The sequence below is a fragment of the Oryctolagus cuniculus genome, chromosome 7 (genome assembly GCF_964237555.1).
Source record: "Oryctolagus cuniculus chromosome 7, mOryCun1.1, whole genome shotgun sequence".
Taxonomy (NCBI): Eukaryota; Metazoa; Chordata; class Mammalia; order Lagomorpha; family Leporidae; genus Oryctolagus; species Oryctolagus cuniculus.
In genome coordinates, this window is record NC_091438.1 from 124,732,690 (window position 1) to 124,757,729 (window position 25,040).

At 40.7% G+C, this 25,040-nt stretch overlaps 1 protein-coding gene across 1 annotated transcript in view; it reads left to right on the forward strand.

Annotated features, from left to right (window-relative positions):
- The first annotated feature begins 4,334 nt into the window (after window positions 1–4,334).
- LOC100354698 (selection and upkeep of intraepithelial T-cells protein 1-like) overlaps window positions 4,335–25,040 on the forward strand; it is a 106,705-nt gene continuing 85,999 nt past the window's right edge. The window contains 5 exon segments of the mRNA XM_070076794.1: window positions 4,335–4,341; window positions 4,625–4,903; window positions 10,738–10,875; window positions 11,341–11,402; window positions 22,901–23,001. Coding sequence (XP_069932895.1) covers window positions 4,335–4,341; window positions 4,625–4,903; window positions 10,738–10,875; window positions 11,341–11,402; window positions 22,901–23,001 — 587 coding nt within the window.

Sequence of the window (25,040 nt, forward strand, 5' to 3'; positions counted from 1 at the left end):
AGTAAATGAAGACAACAACACAACATATCAAAACTTATGGGATACAGCAAAAGCAGTATTGAGAGGCAAATTTATAGCAATAGGTGCCTATACCAAGAAATTGGAAAGGTACCAAATAAATGAGCTTTCAGCGCACCTCAAGGACCTAGAAAAACTGCAGCAAACCAAACCCAAATCTAGTAGGAGAAGAGAAATAATTAAAACCAGAGAAGAAATTAATAGGATTGAATCCAAAAAAACATTACAAAAAATCAGCCAAGCGAGAAGCTGGTTTTTTGAAAAAATAAACAAAATTGACACCCCATTGGCCCAACTAACTAAAAAAAGAAGAGAAAAGACCCAAATCAATAAAATCAGAGATGAAAAAGGAAACGTAACAACAGACACCACAGAAATAAAAAGAATCATCAGAAATTACTACAAGGACCTGTACGCCAGCAAACAGGAAAACCTATCAGAAATGGATAGATTCCTGGACACATGCAACCTACCTAAATTGAACCATGAAGACATCGAAAACCTAAATAGACCCATAACTGAAACAGAAATTGAAACAGTAATAAAGGCCCTCCCAACAAAGAAAAGCCCAGGACCAGATGGATTCACTGCTGAATTCTACCAGACATTTAAAGAAGAACTAATCCCATTTCTTCTCAAACTATTCAGAACAATCGAAAAAGAGGGAATCCTCCCAAATTCTTTCTATGAAGCCAGCATCACCTTAATCCCTAAGCCAGAGAAAGATGCAGCACTGAAAGAAAATTACAGACCAATATCCCTGATGAACATAGACGCAAAAATCCTCAATAAAATTCTGGCCAATAGAATACAACAACACATCAGGAAAATCATCCACCCAGACCAAGTGGGATTCATCTCTGGTATGCAGGGATGGTTCAACATTCGCAAATCAATCAATGTGATTCACCACATTAACAGACTGCAGAAGAAAAACCATATGATTATCTCAATTGATGCAGAGAAAGCATTTGATAAAATTCAACACCCTTTCATGATGAAAACTCTAAGCAAATTGGGTATAGAAGGAACATTCCTCAATATAATCAAAGCAATTTATAAAAAACCCACAGCCAGCATCCTATTGAATGGGGAAAAGTTGGAAGCATTTCCACTGAAATCTGGCACCAGGCAGGGATGCCCACTCTCACCACTGCTATTTAACATAGTTCTGGAAGTTTTAGCCAGAGCCATCAGACAAGAAAAAGAAATCAAAGGAATACAAATCAAGAAGGAAGAAGTCAAACTATCCCTCTTTGCAGACGATATGATTCTGTACTTAGAGGATCCAAAGAACTCTACTAAGAGACTATTGGAACTCATAGAGGAGTTTGGCAAAGTAGCAGGGTATAAAATCAATGCACAAAAATCAACAGCCTTTGTATACACAAGCAATGCCATGACTGAGAAAGAGCTGCTAAGGTCAATCCCATTCACAATAGCTACAAAAACAATCAAATACCTTGGAATAAACTTAACCAAGGACGTTAAAGATCTCTACGATGAAAATTACAAAACCTTAAAGAAAGAAATAGAAGAGGATACCAAAAAATGGAAAAATCTTCCATGCTCATGGATTGGAAGAATCAACATCATCAAAATGTCCATTCTCCCAAAAGCAATTTATAGATTCAATGCAATCCCAATCAAGATACCAAAGACATTCTTCGCAGATCTAGAAAAAATGATGCTGAAATTCATATGGAGGCACAAGAGACCTCGAATAGCTAAAGCAATCTTGTACAACAAAAACAAAGCCGGAGGCATCACAATACCAGACTTCAGGACATACTACAGGGCAGTTGTAATCAAAACAGCATGGTACTGGTACAGAAACAGATGGATAGACCAATGGAACAGAATTGAAACACCAGAAATCAACCCAAACATCTACAGCCAACTTATATTTGATCAAGGATCTAAAACTAATTCCTGGAGCAAGGACAGTCTATTCAATAAATGGTGCTGGGAAAACTGGATTTCCACGTGCAGAATCATGAAGCAAGACCCCTACCTTACACCTTACACAAAAATCCACTCAACGTGGATTAAAGACCTAAATCTTCGTCCTGACACCATTAAGTTATTAGAGAACATTGGAGAAACCCTTCAAGATATTGGCACAGGCAAAGAATTTCTGGAAAAGACCCGGGAGGCACAGACAGTCAAAGCCAAAATCAACTATTGGGATTGCATCAAATTGAGAAGTTTCTGTACTGCAAAAGAAACAGTCAGGAGAGTGAAGAGACAACCGACAGAATGGGAAAAAATATTTGCAAACTATGCAACAGATAAAGGGTTAATAACCAGAATCTACAAAGAGATCAAGAAACTCCACAAAAACAAAACCAACAACCCACTTAAGAGATGGGCCAAGGACTTCAATAGACATTTGTCAAAAGAGGAAATCCAAATGGCCAACAGGCACATGAAAAAATGTTCAAGGTCACTAGCAATCAGGGAAAGGCAAATCAAAACCACAATGAGGTTTCACCTCACCCCGGTTAGAATGGCTCACATACAGAAATCTACCAACAACAGATGCTGGCGAGGATGTGGGGAAAAAGGGACACTAACCCACTGTTGGTGGGAATGCAAACTGGTCAAGCCACTATGGAAATCAGTCTGGAGATTCCTCAGAAACCTGAATATAACCCTACCATTCGACCCAGCCATCCCACTCCTTGGAATTTACCCAAAGGAATTTAAATTGGCAAACAAAAAAGCGGTCTGCACCCTAATGTTTATTGCAGCACAATTCACAATAGCCAAGACCTGGAACCAACCTAAATGCCCATCAACGGTAGACTGGATAAAGAAATTATGGGATATGTATTCTTTAGAGTACTATACCGCAGTAAGAAACAACGAAATCCAGTCATTTGCAACAAAATGGAGGAATCTGGAACACATCATGCTGAGTGAAGTAAGCCAGTCCCAAAGGGACAAATACCATATGTTCTCCCTGATCAGTGACAACTGACTCAACACCAAAAAGGAAACCTCCTGAAGTGAAATGGACACTATGAGAAATGGTGACTTGATCAGCATAGCCCTGACTGCTAATGGACAACTTAATACATTATCCCTCATAGTATTTTTTTTTTGTCTGTTCTACTTAATATGACTGGTTTAATTCTGTAATTATCACACAGTTATTCTTAAGTGTTGAAAATTAACTGAAATGTGATCCCTGTTAAACATAAGAGTGGGAATAAGAGAGGGAAGAGATGTATAATTTGGGACATGCTCGGGCTGACTTGCCCCAATTGGTAGAGTTGGAAACATACCAGGGGATTCCAATTCAATCCCATCAAGGTGGCATGTGCCAATGCCATCTCACTACTCCAAGTGATCAATTTCAGTTCACAATTGATCATAATGAAAGGACTAAGAGTCAAAGGGAGCACATAAACAAGTCTAGTATCTGCTAACACCAACCGATAGAATAAATAAAGGGGAGAGTGATCCAACATGGGAAGTGAGATACTCAGCAGACTCATAGAATGGCGGATGTCCTAAACAGCACTCTGGCCTCAGAATCAGCCCTAAAGGCACTCGGATCTGGCTGAAAAGCCCATGAGAGTATTTCAGGCATGGAAAGCCAAGACACTCTGGCAAAAAGATCTCTGTGAGTGAGATCCCAGTGGAAAGAACAGGTCTTCAAAGAGGGAGGTGCCTTTCTCTGAAGGGAGGAGAGAACCTCCACTTTGACTATGACCGTGTCTAAACAAGATAAGAGTCGGAGAACTCAAGGGGCTTCCATAGCCTTGGAAACTCGTAACTGGTGCATAGGGAGATTACTGATGCCATAAACAGGAGTGTCAATTGGTAAAGTCAACAACAGGAGTCACTGTGCACTTACTCCTCATGTAGGATCTCTGTCCTTAACGTGCTGTACACTGAGGCTTAATGCTATAACGAGTACTCACACAGTATATTTCACTTTGTGTTTCTATGGGGGTGCAAACGACTGAAATCTTTACTTAATGTACACTAAACTGATCTTCTGTAAAAAAAAAAAAAAGAAAGAAAGAAATTATCAATTCCCAACTTGACTCTCACTGGGATTAAACATGACAATAGGTCTGATCTGATTTCATCATCATTTAAAAAAAAATCATCTATTATTTTTCACTTTATGTTTCTGTGTGGGAGCAAACTGTTGAAATACTTACTTAAGGTATACTAAGCTGATCTTCTGTATATTAAGATAATCGAAAATGAATCTTGATGTGAATGGAAGGGGAGAGGGAGTGGGAAAGGGGAGGGTTGTGGGTGGGAGGGACGGTATGGGGGGGAAGCCATTGTAACCCATGAGTCGTACTTTGGAAATTTATATTCATTAAATGAAAGATAAAAAAAAAAAACCATGAAACCATACATTTCATGAGATCTGAGGGTGTTTTGGGTTCATTATTTTAATCCAAAGACATAACCTATCTCCTAGACTTAGTAAATAACCAATAAATATTTTTAAGTGAATGAATGAATCAATTAAACAAATAGGCATGTCCTGGTCCATGTAGAGGATGGCTTTTATTTCTCTGTTTGGTTTCCCATCCCTTCACCTAAAATACTGCTCTTCCTCTTTCTTTCCAACCAGCAGCAAGCTTAGAAATACAGTTTCTTGTATATCCTCCCAATATCAAAGATGTTACAGTGGAGTGTAATTCAGAAGGATGGTTCCCAGAGCCTCAGATGGAATGGAGAGACAGCAGAGAGATCATTCCACCTGCATCCAAATCCTACTCACAGGGTAGAGACAAGTTGTTCAACATGAAGATGACCCTCCTCCTGACTGACAGCTCCCACAGGAATGTCACTTGCTGCCTTAGAAACCCTGTGACTGGTCAAGAGTAAAGGGCGAGCCTGATTCTATCAGGTGAGACTTGTGTGCCTGTGCTTCTAATGATGGCCACCACCACATGATTTATAAACTAATCAGAAAAATGAGTATACTTTCTTCACTTCTATTCCAAGACAATACTTTCTCTTGACTTTATTCATCATCTTGCTTGTTTTCTTTGCTACATTTAGTTTTTTGTTCTCTGCCTTCTTTATATTGGAGTCCAGTGCAGTGTTCTTGAGTAGTTTCTCTTCTGTGACTTCATTCTGCCCCGTGTCTTTAGTGCCATCCCTATGGTGGTGGATCCTCAGATTATACCTCCTGCCCAGAACTCTCCCCAAGTGTTCTTATCTGAAATCCCAACATCTCAACATAGAAGTCTAATAAATATCCCAAACCAACACATCACAAACAAATCTCGATTCCCTTCAAATTGAATATACTTTGTATTTTCAGCTTCTCAAAACAAAATCCTTAAAATCATTCTTTTCTCTGTTTTCTACTCCCCTTTCTGTTAAAATACCAATACTAGCTCTCCCTTAAAGACACATGCAGAGTCTCGCCAACTTCTCACCACCTTTCTACTGCCATCCCAGTCTGAGACATCATCCCTCATGGTCTGAATGTTGGCAATATCCTCCTAAAAGTTCCCTTCTTTTAGTATTGTTCACCATGATATATTCTCAATGTGCAGAGTGTAGGACTCATTGTACAAACAAAGCACAAAGCATCACCTTCTGTTCAAGACCCCACAATTGTTCCCCATTGATGGAGTCAAACACCTCATGATGTTGTTTCTCTGACTCCATATTGTAATGCGTTCCTTTGTACACAGCCTTCTGTGCTGTTCCCCAGCATGCTAGCCAGGCTCCTGCCTCAAGGTCTTCAGTGTGGTTGGTTTTAATTCCTAGAATGCCTTAAACTCCATGAGCTTCCTTATCGTCAGCTCTCACCTTCTAACTAAGGTCTACCTGGACAAACCAGCTTGCCCCTAGGACTCCCAGGTCTCCACCCAAGAGTCTCTATCACTTCAAACTCTTTAATTTTTCTTTTTTACATGGCACTATTTTATTTGTACCTCTTGTATAACGTATTTATGATGTTTATTGTCTCTTACACACCCCCAACTCTAAAAATTGAAAGTACATAATTGATTTCTTAAATGATTGTGATAAAACCACATGGATGTCTTGCAAACTTCAGGAAAATATACATGCATCAATCAGTGTTTCTGCTTGTCCATGAAATTAATGTGAATGTGCATTTTTAAAGCATGTTTTTAAAGAATTTTAATTAACACAAACTCAGGGCAGTGGGTTACAATTCCTGGGAAACAGAGACATCTCAGACAGATCTTATGTTCCATTCACTGATTGTCAGAATACATGTCTAGGATCAAAAAATCATGATAATGAAACTCTAATGATCAAATTTAATCTCGCATGGAATTTTTCTTGCCTGATTTATGAGTTGGGCAGTGGTCTTTTTGAGCTCATTGAGTTGTGGAGTGAAGGAGCATATATGGATATAGGACTGGTTCTAAAGCCAGGGGGCTCTTAGTCCTATTAATTCCATGCACTGAAAACACCAACCCACTCCAGGTTTAGACTACACCAGGCATATTTTCTTTTTCTTTCTTTCTTTCTTTCTTTCTTTCTTTCTTTCTTTCTTTCTTTCTTTTGTTTTTTTTTTGACAGGCAGAGTTAGACAGTGAGAGAGACAGAGAGAAAAGTCTTCCTTCTGTTGGTTCACCCCCCAAATGGCTGCTGCTGCTGGCGCGCTGTGCCAATCTGAAGCCAGGAGCCAGGTGCTCCTGGCTCCCACGGGGTGCAGGGCCCAAGCACTTGGGCCATCCTCCACTGCACTCCCGGGCCACAGCAGAGAGCTGGATTGGAAGAGGAGCAACCGGGACAGAATCCGGCGCCCCGACCAGGACTAGAACCCCAGAGTGCCAGTGCCTCAGGCTGAGGATTAGCCTAGTGAACCACGGTGCCGACCTACACCAGGCATATTTTAAATGGGCTGATGAGCACTGTGGACTCAGAATCAGCCCTTAAGGCATGCGGATCCAGCTGAAATGCCCATGAGACTATTTCAGGCATGGAAAGCCAAGACACTCTGGGGGAAAAAAAAAAAAAAAAAAAAAAAAAAAAAACCTAAATGAAAGATCTCCAAAAGTGAGATCCCAGTGGAAAGAACGGGTCATCAAAGAAGGAGGTACCTTTCTCTGAAGGGAGGAGAGAACTTCCACTTTGACCATGGCCTTGTCTAAATATGATCAGAGTCAGTGAACTCAGGGGGCTTCCATAGCCTTGGCAGCTCATGACAAGAGCCTAGGGTGATTACTGATGCCATAAACAAGAGTGTCAATTTGTTAAGTCAACAACAGGAGTCACTGTGCACTTACTCCTCATGTAGGATCTTTGGCCTTAGTGTGCTGTACATTGAGATTTAATGCTATAACTAGTACTGAAACAGTATTTTTCACTTTATGTTTCTGTGTGGGAGCAAACTGTTGAAATCTTTACTTAATGTATGCTAAACTGATCTTCTGTATATAAAGAGAATATAAAATGAATCATGATGTGAAAGGAAGGGGAGTGGGAGTGGGAAAGGGGAGGGTTGCGGGTGGGAGGGACGTTATGGGAGGGAAGCCATTGTAATCCATAAGCTGTACTTTTGAAATTTATATTCATTAAATAAAAGTTAAAAAAATAAATAAATGGGCTGATGAGACTCTTGACTGACTCTACAGTGGCTTCTTAGGTTCATTTCCTTGGTCAGCAGTATGGGACAAAATGGAATGCTCCTGATGAGATTAGATTGTTTCTAATTTTTTAAAGATTTTTTATTTATTTATTTGACAGGTAGAGTTACAGACAGTGAGAGAGAGAGACAGGAAAAAGGCCTTCCCTTCGTTGGTTCAGTCCCCAGATGGCCACAATAGCCAGAGCTACGCCGATCTGAAGCCAGGAGCCAGGTGCTTCTCCTGGTCTCCCATGCAGGTGCAGGGCCCAAGCACTTGGGCCATCCTCCACTGCTATCCCAGGCCACAGCAGAGAGCTGGACTGGAAGAGGAGCAACCAGGACTAGAACCTGGCGCCCATATGGGATGCCGGCACCGCAGGTGGAGGATTAACCTAGTGTGCCATGGAGCCGGCCCCAATTGATTGCTTTATAATGTTACAGGGTAGAGATTCCCAGGCAAAATGACAGATATCCATGCCCATCATGCACAAACCAGTAGATTAAAGCAGATACTTGTTCATATCAGGGAGGAAAGGTCATGTAAACTTCTATCTCCCTGAATGTATTTGGGAAGATTAATGCCAAACACAACAAGCGTGTTGGAGAATTAAGGACTGTAGTAGTACTGATAATTTAGAAAAAGGACTAAAGGCTTACATTCAGACTGACTTTATTATAGTCCCCTGGAAACCTGTTCTGAGACCTAGGAAAGCTTGCTCCCTCTCTTCCCTTTTGTCAGGAAAAACTTGAGCCAGAATAAATGGGAAGGAATAAAGGTTCTTCTTTATGCCAGTCTCACACCAAATTACACCAACCCCACACTACCCCCTACCCTAATTTCACCCATCCAATCATGCACGTCCCACACTGACCTTGGTGTGGTATTCCAGAGTGATGGGGTCATGAATGTAAATATGCTTTGGATGCATTGTCATTCCAAGTGATGTGATTTGTGACTCTCAGATAAACTATTTCCATGGAACTCTACTTGGAAAATGATTCTGATTGCCAGTCTAGCTGTGTTGGTGGTCTTCACCATGGTGCCGAGTGTTAAGCTCCAAGTCAGAGTGCAAAGTCAGTAGGTTAAAAGGGTTGGAGATACGAAGTGAGAAGTACAAGCTGAAGCTGCAGGACCCTTACTTCTGAAGCCTGTCTGCTCAGGAAGTTCTAAGCTCTTTGCACATATGTTAGACGTGAGCCCTCTACCCATCCCTGGGTCCTACATATCCTTCCCTTATCGCTGGGGCTGCTGGCAATGCTGTTTGTCTGAAAGCTGGGCCTCCTTGTACCTCAGTCAAGGCCCAACCCTCTTATTCTGTGGTGACAGATTTCCAAGCAAACTGGAAAGGCTTTTTAAAATTTAACACACTTAGGCCGGCGCCGCAGCTCAGTAGGCTAATTCTCCGCCTAGTGGCGCCGGCACACCAGGTTCTAGTCCCGGTCAGGGTGCCGGATTCTGTCCCGGTTGCCCCTCTTCCAGTCCAGCTCTCTGCTGTGGCCCGGGAGTGCAGTGGAGGATGGCCCAAGTGCTTGGGCCCTGCACCCCATGGGAGACCAGGAGAAACACCTGGCTCCTGGCTTCAGATCAGCGCAGTGCGCTGGCCGCAGCGGCCATTGGAGGGTGAACCAACGGAAAAGGAAGACCTTTGTCTCTCTTCTCTCACTGTCCACTCTGCCTTTCAAAAATTAAAATAAAATAATGATACTTGGGATGCCTGCATCCCCTGTTGGAGTGCTCAGGAGCAAGTCCTGCTCTTTCCTGACTTCAGCTTCCTGCTGATGTGCAGCCTGAGAGACAGCAGGTGGTGGTTCTTGTGGTTAGGACCCAGTAACCCACATGAGAAACCCAGACTGAGATCTCAGCTTCTGGTTTTGGTTTGACCCAGCCCTGGCTGTTGTGAGCATTTGGGGAGAACTATGCCAATGGAAGATCTCTGTGTCTCCAACGTGCTCTCTCTCTCTCTCTCTCTCTCTCTCTTTCTCTTTCTCCCTTTCTGTTTACTTATTAACACTATCCAAGTTGTTGAGATTTCTTTTTTTACAATTTCCCTGCCTCATTATATCTTTTAATGCACTTTCTTTTTTTACTACAAATCTACTTCTGTGGATCTTTTACTTTACTAAGCACTCTAAGGCCACATATGTAACAACCGTTACCATTTCTCAAACAGCTGTTTGGAGATTTATAATCAGAAAGCTTTGCCAGGAGATTTTCTCAGTTTTTCAAATGCTCCTTACTGAATTAATATAATCTTTTAATATTCTATTTATCTTTATCTACAAAGTGTTTGTCAATCATTTAGAATGGATGCAGAGTGAATTTTATAACTAGAATTGTCACATCACCATTAAAGGCTAATTTTATTAAATTTTTAGTGTTGACAAACCCAATATTAAATATTTTTATGCTTACTAATGGATTTATCTTCCATAATATACTTTGAGTTAAATATTAATTTCTACCCAATATTCCATATGCAGAAATTAATCAACCAATGTTAAGTATCCAACCTCCATCAACCAGCAAGTAAAGGTTTCCAGACTGAACTTAAGGCACATGAGCGCCTGCATCCCATAATTAAATCACCAAGTTCACCTGTGCCTCCAATCTCCAGCAGAGGAATGGCCACCACCTCTGGTAGTAGGTTCCACATCATAGCAGGTTTTCATGGAGTGACTAGATAGCAAAAGAAGCTACAATGAAACACGCTAAGTAAGAATTTTAAAATATGTTGTTTAAAGATCCTTTAATTCACAAGATTTTTGAATCTAATGCTCAAATGATCTCTTGGGCAGTTCAGAGTTGTCTAGAACTATCCTTCCCTCAGCCTTTCCCAGGTGCATTTAGAGGACCATGACCAGCACATAACTTTGTCTCCTGCTCTCCAATGAGGCCCATTGATTGATGGGAGATGGACAGAGAGAAAACACTGCTTTCCTCCAAACCTTGAACTTGTCCCATCCTAGAAAGAGCTCTGCTTCATGTCCCTGTTACTAACACTTCCCTGATACTTCAGACCTAAGCCTAGATCTATTCCAAATGAATGAGGGACTGGCATCAAACTATCGTTATCATTTTTTGGTACACTTTTCCAGGACCCAAAGTGTCTCCACACCAACAGCTGATGATTATGGCATTTCTTTTTCCTCGGGTGACTTCTGGAAATACTTTTCTCCTTGGTTTGTGGGAATAATTATAGTCATTGCTTCAATGACTGTAACCATCCCAATTATTAGCTGGTTGCATCTAAAAGAAAGAGGTATGTGGGGTTAGAGGATGAGAACTTTCTGAAAATACCTCCTTTCCCCAGTGCCCAGTCTCCAATTAGCCAAAGAGGAATAATAGTTGTCTGAAATACAGAAACAATTGACACCTGGGCTGCATGTCATAGGAATTGGATTCCAACCTTGCCGCGGTCCAGCCTCGGCAGGTCCAAGGGGTCCGGAAGGAGGGGATGCGTCAGCAAAGAAAGGAGAAGAGGAGAAATGGCTTAGGCAGCAAAGGAAGGCATCATTCTGCCGTTACATCTCATAGGTTTCTTTTATACTCTTTTGACACATATTTTTCATTAAGCTTTCTTCCTCCTAAGCCTTTTTTCTCTCTGATAAAGAACACATCACAAGTGATAGTCTATGCATAATCTTTCTCTGTTAGTCTTCTTTTGTTGCATTTTCCTTTCATGGCCTCATTGTAACCTTCCCATTAATCTTTTCTCTATTCATAGTAGATGCGTCAGCTATAAGAAACTTGCTTAACTATCTAAAGGTGCTAGACAAAAAGTCTAAGGTTTTATAGGTTAATCTATTTATTTTATAAGGTTTAAACTGTATGGAGAAAGTTCTAATGATTATATCCTATTTTTCTAAAGGTAAATCACACCCCAACAGCTGTGTTTTTTATAAAACCTATTCCATTGCCTAATGTAAGAGTTCCTTGTTCCTTTGTTCTACATTTCCAAGCAGGGGCGTAACGTCCTAACCTTTGTAAGAATGGCAGTGGTTGTACATCAATCCACTTGCTGTAATATTAACTACGTACCTACCATTCTCATCATACACTCCTGTGTAAGGCAAGCGGGGGTCTGTGGGAACAAGCACCTGCATGCTCTTTCTGTTCTATTTTCTCACAGAACTCCTCATTACTCATGTTCCTAATAACATTTTGTTCTAGACAAATTTTAGGACATTCCCTTCTTATTTCTCCAGTCACCTCCTGTAACTCATTTTTCTTTTGTAAGAAGCAACAATTTCACTTACATTGGTAACAAGATTCCCATACCCAGACCCAAAGACTACATCATTATTAAACCTAATAAAAACAACAGAGACGATGGCTTCCCTTCAGTTAGGGGCTTTGCAGAGTTCTCCCTCCTCCAGCTGTGACTTTGTCATACAGCATGGATGGCATCACCTCCGCCACAACCTCCTGAATTTTATGGGCTTAACTACAAAATTCGGATATTCCATAATTACTTTATTTGCCCCCCTAAAATCCAGCCACATCACCTAATGTAGTATGCTGATCTCCCTACACTTGAAGCCTAGAGGAGGAAATAATTCAGGATATTTTTAATTTGAGGGGTGACATATTTTATTCAGAGGCTGATGCAAAACAAACAAAGTTGATTCTCTTCTCAAAATAATTCATATGTACATATAAATTTCATTCAATTTCAGTGTGTATATGAACACTATCTTTGAGATGGAGTTGGTAATTGTGAAAATTTTGGGATAATTTTTTTTTATTTTTTTAACTTTTATTTAATGAATATAAATTTCCAAAGTACGAATTATGGATTACAATGGCTTCCCCCCCATACCGTCCCTCCCACCCACAACCCTCCCCTTTCCCACTCCCTCTCCCCTTCCATTCACATCAAGATTCATTTTCGATTATCTTAATATACAGAAGATCAGCTTAGTATACATTAAGTAAGGATTTCAACAGTTTGCTCCCACACAGAAACATAAAGTGAAAAATAATAGATGATTTTTTTAAAATGATGATGAAATCAGATCAGACCTATTCTCATGTTTAATCCCAGTGAGAGTCAAGTTGGGAGTTGATAGTTTCTTTTTTTTTTTTTCTTTTTTTTTTTTTCTTTTTTTTTTTTTACAGAGGATCAGTTTAGTATGCATTAAGTAAAGATTTCAACAGTTCGCACCCCCATAGAAACACAAAGTGAAATATATTGTTTGAGTACTCGTTATAGCATTAAATCTCAATGCACAGCACATTAAGGACAGAGATCCTACATGAGGAGTAAGTGCACAGTGACTCCTATTGTTGACTTTACCAATTGACACTCCTGTCTATGGCATCAGTAATCTCCCTATGCTCCAGTCATGAGTTTCCAAGGCTATGGAAGCCCTCTGAGTTCTCCGATTCTTATCTTGTTTAGACAAGGTCATAGTCAAAGTGGAGGTTCTCTCCTCCCTTCAGAGAAAGGTACCTCCTTCTTTGAAGACCTGTTCTCTCCACTGGGATCTCACTCACAGAGATCTTTTGCCAGAGTGTCTTGGCTTTCCATGCCTGAAATACTCTCATGGGCTTTTCAGCCAGATCTGAATGCCTTTAGGGCTGATTCTGAGGCCAGAGTGCTATTTAGGACATCTGCCATTCTATGAGTCTGCTGAGTATCTCACTTCCCATGTTGGATCACTCTCCCCTTTATTTATTCTATCGGTTAGTGTTAGCAGGTACTAGACTTGTTTATGTGCTCCCTTTGACTCTTAGTCCTTTCATTATGATCAATTGTGAACTGAAATTGATCACTTGGAATAGTGAGATGGCATTGGTACATGCCACCTTGATGGGATTAAATTGGAATCCCCTGGTATGTTTCTAACTCTACCATTTGGGGCAAGTCAGCTTGAGCATGTCCCAAATTATATATCTCTTCCCTCTCTTATTCCTACTCTTATGTTTAACATGGATCACATTTCAGTTAAATTTCAACACTTAAGAATAACTGTGTATTAATTACAGAATTAAACCAGTCATATTAAGTAGAACAGACAAAAAAACTACTAAGAGGGATAATGTATTAAGTTGTTCATTAACAGTCAGGGCTATGCTGATCAAGTCACCATTTCCCATAGTGTCCATTCCACTTCAACAGGTTTCCTTTTTGGTGTTCAGTCAGTTGTCACCGATCAGGGAGAACATATGGTATTTGTCCCTTTGGGACTGGCTTATTTCACTCAGCATGATGTGTTCCAGATTCCTCCATTTTGTTGCAAATGACTGGATTTCGTTGTTTCTTACTGCGGTATAGTATTCTAAAGAGTACATATCCCATAATTTCTTTATCCAGTCTACCGTTGCTGGGCATTTAGGTTGGTTCCAGGTCTTAGCTATTGTGAATTGAGCTGCAATAAACATTAGGCTGCAGACCGCTTTTTTGTTTGCCAATTTAAATTCCTTTGGGTAAATTCCAAGGAGTGGGATGGCTGGGTCGAATGGTAGGGTTATCTTCAGGTTTCTGAGGAATCTCCAGACTGACTTCCATAGTGGCTTGACCAGTTTGCATTCCCACCAACAGTGGGTTAGTGTCCCTTTTTCCCCACATCCTCGCCAGCATCTGTTCTTGGTAGATTTCTGAATGTGAGCCATTCTAACCGGGGTGAGGTGGAACCTCATTGTGGTTTTGATTTGCATTTCCCTGATTGCTAATGACCTTGAACATTTTTTCATGTGCCTGTTGGCCATTTGGATTTCCTCTTTTGAAAAATGTCTATTGAGGTCCTTGGCCCATCTCTTAATTGGGTTGTTGGTTTTGTTTTTGTGGAGTTTCTTGATCTCTTTGTAGATTCTGGTTATTAACCCTTTATCTGTTGCATAGTTTGCAAATATTTTTTCCCATTCTGTCGGTTGTCTCTTCACTCTCCTGACTGTTTCTTTTGCAGTACAGAAACTTCTCAATTTGATGCAATCCCAATAGTTAATTTTGGCTTTGACTGCCTGTGCCTCCCGGGTCTTTTCCAGAAACTCTTTGCCTGTGCCAATATCTTGAAGGGTTTCTCCAATGTTCTCTAGTAACTTGATGGTGTCAGGTCATAGATTTAGGTCTTTAATCCATGTTGAGTGGATTTTTGTGTAAGGTGTAAGGTAGGGGTCTTGCTTCATGATTCTGCACGTGGAAATCCAATTTTCCTAGCACCATTTATTGAATAGACTGTCCTTGCTCCAGGAATTAGTTTTAGATCCTTGATCAAATATAAGTTGGCTGTAGATGTTTGGGTTGATTTCTGGTGTTTCTATTCTGTTCCATTGGTCTATCCATCTGTTTCTGTACCAGTACCATGCTGTTTTGATTACAACTGCCCTGTAGTATGTCCTGAAATCTGGTATTGTGATGCCTCCGGCTTTGTTTTTGTTGTACAAGATTGCTTTAGCTGTTCAAGGTCTCTTGTGCCTCCATATAAATTTCAGCACCAATTTTTCCAGATCTGAGAAGAAGGTCTTCGGTATCTTGATTGGTATTGCATTGAATTTATAAATTGCTTTTGGGAGAATGGACATTTTGATGATATTGATTCTTCCAATCCATGAGCATGGAAGATTTTTCCATTTCTTGGTATCCTTTTCTATTTCTTTCTTTAAGGTTTTGTAATTTTCATCGTAGAGATCTTTAACGTCCTTGGTTAAGTTTATTCCAAGGTATTTGATTGTTTTTGTAGCTATTGTGAATGGGATTGATCTTAGAAGTTCTTCCTCAGCCATGGCATTGTCTGTGTATACAAAGGCTGTTGATTTTTGTGCATTGATTTTATACCCTGCTACTTTGCCAAACTCTTCTATGAGTTCCAATAGTCTCTTAGTAGAGTTCTTTGGGTCCCCTAAATAAAGAATCATGTCATCTGCAAAGAGGGATAGTTTGAGTTCTTCCTTCCCAATTTGTATCCCTTTAATTTCTTTTTCTTGCCTAATAGCTCTGGCTAGAACCTCCAGAACTATATTGAATAGCAGTGGTGAGAGTGGACATCCCTGTCTGGTCCCAGATCTCAGTGGAAATGCTTCCAACTTTTCCCCATTCAATAGGATGTTGGCTGTGGGTTTTTCATAGATTGCTTTGATTGTATTGAGGAATGTTCCTTCCAAACCCAGTTTGCTTAGAGTTTTCATCATGAACGGGTGTTGTATTTTATCAAATGCTTTCTCTGCATCTATTGAGATAATCATATGGTTTTTCTTTTGCAGTCTGTTAATGTGGTGTATCACATTGATTGTCTTGCGCACATTAAACCATCCCTGCATACCAGGGATAAATCCCACTTGGTCTGGGTGGATGATCTTTCTGATGTGTTGTTGCATTCTATTGGCGAGAATTTTATTGAGGATTTTTGCATCTATGTTCATCAGGGATATTGGTCTGTAATTCTCTTTCAGTGCTGCATCTTTTTCCGGCTTAGGAATTAAGGTGATGCTGGCTTCATAGAAAGAATTTGGGAGGATTCCCTCTTCTTCGATTGTCCTGAATAGTTTGAGAAGAATTGGAGTTAGTTCTTCTTTAAATGTCTGGTAGAATTCAGCAGTGAATCCATCTGGTCCTGGGCTTTTCTTTGTTGGGAGGGCCTTTATTACTGTTTCAATTTCTGTCTCAGTTATGGGTCTGTTTAGGTTTTCTATGTCTTCCTGGTTCAATTTAGGTAGGTTGCATGTGTCCAGGAATCTATCCATTTCTGATAGGTTTCCCTGTTTGCTGGCATACAAGTCCTTGTAGTAATTTCTGATGATTCTTTTTATTTCTGTGGTGTCTGTTGTTACATTTCCTTTTTCATCTCTGATTTTATTGATTTGGGTCTTTTCTCTTCTTTTTTTAGTTAGTTGGGCCAATGGGGTGTCAATTTTGTTTATTTTTTCAAAAAACCAGCTCCTCGTTTGGCTGATTTTTTGGAATGTTTTTCTTGATTCAATCCTGTTGATTTCTTCTCTGATTTTAATTATTTCTCTTCTCCTACTAGATTTGGGTCTGGTTTGCTGTAGGTTTTCTAGATCCTTGAGGTGAATAGAAAGCTCATCTATTTGGTGCCTTTCCAATTTCTTGATGTAGGCACCTATTGATATAAACTTTCCTCTTAACACTGCTTTTGCTGCGTCCCATAAGTTTTGGTATGTTGTGCTGTTATCCTCATTTACTTCCAGAAAGTTTTTGATTTCTCTTTTGATTTCTTCTATGACCCATTGTTCATTCAGGAGCATGTTGTTCAATCTCCATGTGTTTGCATATGCTCTAGGGATTCCTGAGTTGTTCATTTCCAACTTCATTCCTTTATGGTCTGAGAAGCTGCATGGTATGATTCTAATTCTTTTGAATTTGCTGAGACTTGCTTTATGGCCTAGTATGTGGTCAATCCTAGAGAAGGTTCCATGTACTGCTGAGAAGAATGTAAAATCTTTAGCTGTAGGATTGAAAGTTCTGTATATATCTGTTAGATCCATTTGGGCTATAGTGTCGTTTAAATCTACTGTATCCTTGTTGATCTTCTGTCCTATTGATCTGTCTATTTCTGAGAGTGGAGTATTGAAGTCCCCCAGTACTACTGTATTGGGGTCTAAGTCTCCCTTTAAGTCCGTTAACAAATCTTTTAGATAAACCGGTGCCCTGTAGTTAGGTGCATATACATTGATAATTGTTATATCTTCCTGTTGAATTGATCCCTTAATCATTATGTAGTGTCCCTCTTTGTCTCTCTTAACGGTTTTTGTGGTAAAGTTTATGGTGTCTGATATTAAGATGGCTACGCCTGCTCTTTTTTCATTTCTGTTGGCTTGGTATATCTTTTTCCAGCCTTTCACTTTCAGTCTGTATGGATCTTTGTTGGAAAGATGTGTTTCTTGTAAGCAGCAAATAGATGGGTTTTGTTCATTAACCCAATCAGCCAAACGGTGTCTTTTAACTGGACAGTTCAGGCCATTCACGTTCAATGTGACTAATGGTAAGTGGTAACTTTGTCCTGCCATTTGCCAAAGATAAGTTCTAATATATGCTTTGAATTCCCTGTGATCTTTTGCTGTGAGGTTTCCTTCCTTGGTTTCCTTCCTTTACCTTCTTTCATATTGATGACCGTGTTTCTTTGTTTCTGTGTGTAACACATCTTTAAGCATCTTTTGCAGGGCTGGACGAGTGGCAACAAATTCTTTCAATTTCTGTTTGTTATGAAAAGTCTTTATTTCACCTTCATTCACAAATGATAGCTTTGCAGGATATAATATTCTGGGCTGGCAGTTTTTCTCTCTTAGTACCTGGGCTATATCTCGCCATTCCCTCCTAGCTTGTAGAGTTTCTGATGAGAAGTCAGCTGTGAGTCTGATTGGAGATCCTCTGAGAGTAATCTGACGTTTCTCTCTTGCACATTTTAGGATCTTTTCTTTATGTTTCAATGTGGAGAGTTTAATTACAACGTGTCGTGGTGAGGATCTCTTTTGGTCGTGTTTATTAGGGGTTCTGTGAGCTTCCTGTACTAGGATTTCTCTGTCCTTCTCCAAACCTGGGAAATTTTCTGCTAATATCTCACTAAAAAGGCCTTCTAATCCTTTCTCCCTCTCCATGCCTTCAGGAACTCCTAGAACCCGAATGTTGGGTTTTTTAATAGTATCCTGAAGATTCCCAACAATATGTTTTAGGTTTCTAATTTCCTCGTCTTTTCTTTGGTCTGACTGTATCCTTTCCTGTTCTCTGTCTTCTAAGTCCGATATTCTCTCTTCTGCTTCTCCCATTCTGTTTGTAAGGCTCTCTATTGTGTTTTTCATTTGATCTATTGAATTCTTCACTTCAGTCACTATCCCAGTTTCCTGTTGTACTAGTTGTTTCGTTTCATTTTGATTCCTCCTTAATATTTCATTTTCACGAGAGAGATTTTCTATCTTGTCCATTAAGGATTTCTGTAGTTCAAGAATTTGTTTTTGAGAACTTCTTAATGTTCTTATCAATTTTTTGAGATCTGCTTCTTGCATTTCTTCTATGTCATCATCCTCATAATCTTGAATTGGGGTGTCTTTTTCATTTGAGGGCTTCATGGTGACTTCCTTGTTTTTATTACCTTGGTTTTTACGTTTGTTATTTGTCATATTGGAGATATTTGGTTTCTTCACTGTGGTGCTTTTTCTTGTTATACTATGACTCTAGATTAAGTGGACTATCTGTTTTTGATGGAGCCTTAGGGCTTGAGATGGGTGTGGCCTGAGAGCTCTGTTTGGTGTGCCAAAGGTGACACTCCCAGGTTAGGCGTGGTAAACCTCTCTCTCTCTCTCTCTTTTTTTTTTTGATTCAAAAGGGAAGTTATTCTGCACAGCTGAACGAAGTTGGAGGTAGTTAGCAGGCAAATGATATACCCACAGGAGCCAGAGATCGGAAGCTCTTTCCCAAGGACCACACAGGGAATCTGTTCGGCCCTCAGAGTGGGCTCAAAGTCTCCTTCAGTCTCCCACTGGGTTGCCAAAGTTACGGAATTGTAGCGTCTCTGGAGAGTGCTCACGTGAATTCCGTGAGTTCTCTCCCCCACCGTCTCTTTTTTCACAGTCTCAGTTCAGTAGCACCACAAATTTACTAGGTCCTAATCTCCTGTTAATTCGCCCCGCCCAGAGTCAGGTTTTTCTGCTAGGCTCAGGGCCGGTGCAGACCTGAGGTCGCTCTGCTTATGACGTATGTCCAAGATGTCGCCTGCTCTTTGTCTTGCTCGCCCTTCAGAGGTGAGCGGAGAGAGAGAAACCCGTGTCTGTACCAGTCACCTTTTTTTTTCCCTCTCTCTCTCTTTCAGTTAGCTTGGTGAAGTCCCCCCCCCCCCCCGGGGAGTCGTTCCCTCTAGTCTCCTCTCTCCGCTTGCCTGCCGGTGTCTCGGGTTATTGAGGTTCGGCTCACCTCGCGTTCCAGCGCTGGTGTGTTGAGTCTGCCGCTGGTGTCCCGAACTGTGGGCTCCCACGCTCTCCACGCAGGTCCACTCCCCTTCCAGCGCTGATGTGTGGACTCGGAGCCCTGGACGTCCCAAGTCTCTCCGCTGTTGTCTGTGTGGCACACTCCCCTTCGAGCACTTGCGCGCAGACCCTGCAGCTTGCGCAGCTCGGTCCCGCGGCTCGGCTTCCGCGGCTCAGTCCCGCGGCTCGGTCCCACGGCTCGGCTTTCGCGCGGTGGGCGACCTTGTTCTCCCAGTAGGTCCTCCGATTCACGACTACTGGATCCAGAAGAGTTTCCTCTGCAATATTTTTCTGGTTCTTTTTTCTGAGGCTACCATAACTCCCCTTTTATTAAACTAAATTTTCCCAGACTATCGGTGCGCGCCCTCACTATTCCGCCATCTTGGCTCCGCCCCCCTAATTTTGGGATAATTGAACACAATATATTTGAAGTCTGACCCATCTTTGAAGTCCCCATGGAAATTGTATATAAAAGGCAATGATTAGAAAAATATAATAATTCTTTATTATTGTAAATTGGAACTATAGCCAAAATCACAATGCATAACTTATAGAACAGATCAGGACACTTCAGAATATTTTGTTTATTAATTTTCTCCTGTGAAATGAAGACACAAAGGTCTTTAAACTAAACCAAGTTGGAGTGCCCTTTGTATTTTTTTCTAAGAAAGTCTGTACTTGAACCTTGCAGATTAAGAGTAGAAGTGGTCAGCGCCACAGCTCAATAGACTAATCCTCCACCTGCGGCACTGGCACCCCAGGTTCTAGTCCCGGTTGGGGTGCTGGATTCTGTCCCAGTCGCTCCTCTTCCAGTCCAGCCCTCTGCTATGGCCCGGGAGTGCAGTGGAGGATGGTCCAAGTGCTTGGGCCCTGCACCCACATGAGAGACCAGGAGAAGCACCTGGCTCCTGGCTTTGGATCAGCGCGGTGCACCAGCCACAGCACGCTGGCCACAGCAGCCATTAGGGGGTGAACCAACGGAAAAAGGAAGACCTTTCTCTCTGTTTCTCTCTTTCACTGTCTAACTCTGCCTGTCAAAAAAAATTTTTTAAATAAAAAAGAGTAGTAGTACAAAAAACATCACATCATCCATCAGTACTAGAAGAAAAGAGTAAAATGATATAACAATTATTTATATAATATATATGAAATTCTTATGTGCTTTGTGGACTTTTTGGTGTTGTTAAAGTAATTTTTAAACATTTATTTACATAAAGGGAACAGATTCCATGTATTTTAAATACACAGTTTTAAAAACATAATGATACTTCCCTTTCACTTCCTTCTTTTCTTGTTTTTCTTTTAATTCTTGTGATGACATACTTTCAATTTACTTTATAATCACAAGCTTAATCCTCCACTAAATAAATTCAAAAAGCAGTAAATACAAAGACCACTGTTGCTCAGGAGTGTAGACAATGGTTATAAACGATGATCAAATATCAAGACGTCACTTTCACTCATATTCTTCACTTCTTTGTAGTCTAAATATTGGTTACCATAAAATATGCGATATTTGTCATTTTGAGACTGGCTTATTTCACTAAGCATAATGGTCTCTGATTGCAACCATTTTTATTGTGAAAGACAGGATTTCGTTCTTTTTTATGGCTGAGTGGTATTCCATAATGTGTGTGTGGGGGGGGGTCACATTTCTTTATCCAGTAATTAGTTTGTGTACATTTCATATCTTAGCTATCGTGAATTAAGCTGCTATAAACATCAGGGTACAAACAACTCTTCATATGCTTATTTCATTTGGATAAATCCAGGAGGAGGGTAGCTAGGTCATATGGTAGATCTATTTTCCTATTTCTGAGCTATCTCAATACTTTTTCACAATAGTTGTACTAGTTTACATTTCCACCAATAGAATATTAGGGTGATTTCTTTTCTCCATGTCTTCACCGCATTTGTTACCTTTTTATTTTTGGATGATAGCCATTCTAAGTGGAGTGAGGTGAAACCTCATTGTGGTTTTTATTTGTATTTCCTCGATGGCTTGTGATCCTGAGCATGTTTTCATGTGTATATTGACCATTTGTATTTCATCCTTTAAAAAATGCCTGTTTAAATCTTAGCCCATTTCTTAAATGGCTTGTTTGTTTTGTTGTTGTTGAGTCTCTTGAGCTCCTTGTATATTCTGGAGATTAATCCTTGATCAGATGTATAGTTTACAAATATTTTCCCACATTCTGTTCGTTGCTTCTTCACTTTGTTGAGTGTTTCCTTTGCTGTGTGGCAGCTTCTTAGCTTGATGTAATCCCATTTGTCTATTTTTACTTTTATTGCCTGTGCTTCTGGGGTCTTATCCAGGAAGTCTTTGCCTAGACAATGGTCTTGCAATGTTTCCCATATGTTTTCCTCTAATAATTCAGTGGTTTAGGTCTTCGGTTTAGATCATTTGCAATTGTGAGTTGATTTTTGTATATGGTGTAAAGCAGAGGTCTTGTTTCAGACTTCGGCATGCAGAGATCCAATTTTTCCAACATCATTTGTTGAATAAACTGTCCTTTCTACAGGGAGTGATTTTAGCTCATTTGTCAAAGATTAGTTGGTTGTAGATGCGTGGATTAATCACTTGGGTTCTAATCTGTTTCATTGGTTCATATATCTAGTTTTATGCTAGTACCAGGATGTTTGGTTTATAATTTCCCTATAATATGTTTTGAAATCTGGCATTGTGATGTCTTCAGCTTTGCTTCTGTTAAGATTGCTTTAGCTGTTCAGAGTTTCTTGTTTTTCAAAAAAGTAGAAAACCTAAAAGAGAAACTGAACTCAAAGATACAGCAAGTGAAATGAAAAATTCACTAGAGAAACTCAAAGGTTAATATGAGCAGACTGTAGAGTCAATGAAAGTGATACTTTCCAGTTCCAACCATATGTGGAGACTGTATAATGCTGTACAGTGCTCCTGGAGGAAGCTCTCAGTTAACAACTCAGTTTCTGTGAACCTCTTCTTCACACAGGACTTGTCAGAGCATAACTTTGCCAAATTTTGTTGGATTTGTAAATATGTCATTTATCTCTCCCTAACTTAGGGCATTTCAGAAGAGCACCACTACATTTGTGCAAACACTGGCTCTAAGGGTCTCAGTGATATTATTTGTTTTTCACCCCATAAGCTCCACAGATCATTGTCATTTTACCCCCAAAAGTCCCAGAGACCTGCATGAATACAGGAAATTTATTGTTTGTTCCAATGTCTCAGTTACTGAGGTGAATATACATGTTTAATTCTTCCTAAATCCTTGTAAGATAGTTAGTGATACATATTAAATTCTCACTAGGGTGACACCTCCCTGTTTTCATGTTGTGATGTGAAACCTAACTCATTTCTAGCCTGATTTTCTTCTTTTCTTATCCAGCTGGATACTATGTGGTTGGAAGATATGAGTGTGATCCTGTGTGTGCTGATGGCCTTCATTGCCGTGCTGTCTTCCTTTATTTACTTCAGACTGAGAGGGAAGTGGGAGTGGGAACGGCCACTCCTCGGATGCATCATTCCTCCGAGAGACCTCCAGATGTCCAGAGGAATGACATTCTCATCCTTGTGTCTCAGTGCCTGGAGGAAGAAAAAAGGACTATGTCCTATATAAATGCTTCCTGGTTGCAACATTTTTGAGGCTCCCAGGGGTTCTAGCAAGGCCAACATCAGTGCTTTGAATGCCGTCTTAACTCCGACTGCACATCTGCAACCGCTCTCCAGGTGAATGTGGAAGTCCCTGCTGTGCTCCCTCCACAAGCATTCACTAAAGTTTTCTGTATGACAGGTCTTCAAAAGGTTCATGAAAAAATGTATATATGATAAAACTATAAGTTGGTTTCTAAAAGGTTTTGCACAAAAATGCACCTCATTTTCAGTTCCATTTTTCCGTGAACTTTTTGAAATACCCTTTTATACTGAGCTCTTTGCAAGGCTTCTTCTTTTCTGATATCAAAGGCAGAACTGAGAATTTTATATGGTAGTTTCCTCTTTCAGAAACATGTAAATGCCCACAGGGGCTGGACTAGGACACTTTCGTGAACCCGCTTTCACAGAAGGCCGTATAGCTTTGAAACATCCCTTAATTCCCAGAGGAGAAGAGCCCTGGCTTTGTTCTTCAAATAGAACTTCCTTATGCACACGGAGGGGAATATAGAACCATAACCCAGAAGGATGATTTTAATAGTGGATTTTTGTATTCCACCAGTGATCTGCAGTCCTAAAAAGTTTCATTTACAAGGATATGCTAGCTAAATGTTTATATGCTGCTTGGATTACCAGAGGGCTCTTCTCCTCAAAAAAGGTGCATATCCATGGGCAATGAATATCATGGACAATATAAAGATATTACTTTTATCTAAGCAAAAAGAAAATCCCCCATACCCTAGAACCAAAAAAAATTATCTACATTGTCTTTTCATTTTCATGTCCATTCACTCTTGCTTTCTCTAGACTAGCTATTGGATCTTGCTTGGTGTTGGATTGATCAATTTGGACAAGCCACACTGACAGCCTTTCCCTCTTACTCAGTAGTGTAAGAGGCCAAAAAGGAAAGGGGTGCCTGTTCCCCAATGTTCCATTTTCCCTCTGAAGTAAATTGGACAAGAGTCAGCTGACGGGCAATGCAAGTCGGGGAAATCATCTAGCTACAAAAAGTTCCTGCCATGGCATAAAGTAGGAGAAGGGGCAAGGGGATACAGGCAAGGGCTAGGAATGGAAATGCACTGAGTCAGAGGGAAGAGGGTTATGTCAAGACACTCCCCAAAGTGCAAGCCTCCGCAGAGGTGACAGAGAAGCGCCTCAGGTGAGGCCCCCACAAAGAGGCCTCCAAAAGAGGTTCCCAGCTCAAATGAGGATGTGCAAGTGAGCGGAGCGTAGGAGACTGAGCTGGGGACTGCAGCTCTCTCCAGAAACTGCTGCATACTGGCTGTGGGGAGGTCAGCTTCCGTCTGGGCTCACCTGTGCAAAGCCTCTGTCATTTCCCATGTTGGGCCACGAAGGGTCACACACAGGACACTGACCCGGACTCGGACACCTCTAGACTCATTGAGATGAAACTGAGACAGATGCATGTCCTTGCTGCAACGCCGATGTGTCTTCCTTGCACTCAGCTTCCCCTATGAAGATAACACTTTCACGACCGCTGTCTCCACAGGGATGAAATAATCACAGAGGGAAGTAGAATAAAGCCTGTAGCCAGTATTTTTCAGGTCAAGTCACACTTCCCTCTTGATCCAGTGGAATTCTGAGCAGGCTTAGCATCAGAGAAGTTTAACTGCCTCCCAGTGGAGGAGACCAGAGGAGCTGAATGAAAAACCAGACTTATTTCCAGCTGCATGGAGGTGCAAGGGCACCTGTTTATGCTGCTCATCCGTGTCCCATTCATGGGATCAATGAAGGAGTCATTTAGCCACTCAGAGATTTTATAAACTTTTCTTGTGTGCTTCTCTCAGAATTCTAGGTGGGAAGGGAGGAGGAGGAAGGTTAACACAATACATTAATTGATTTGGACTACAGACTGC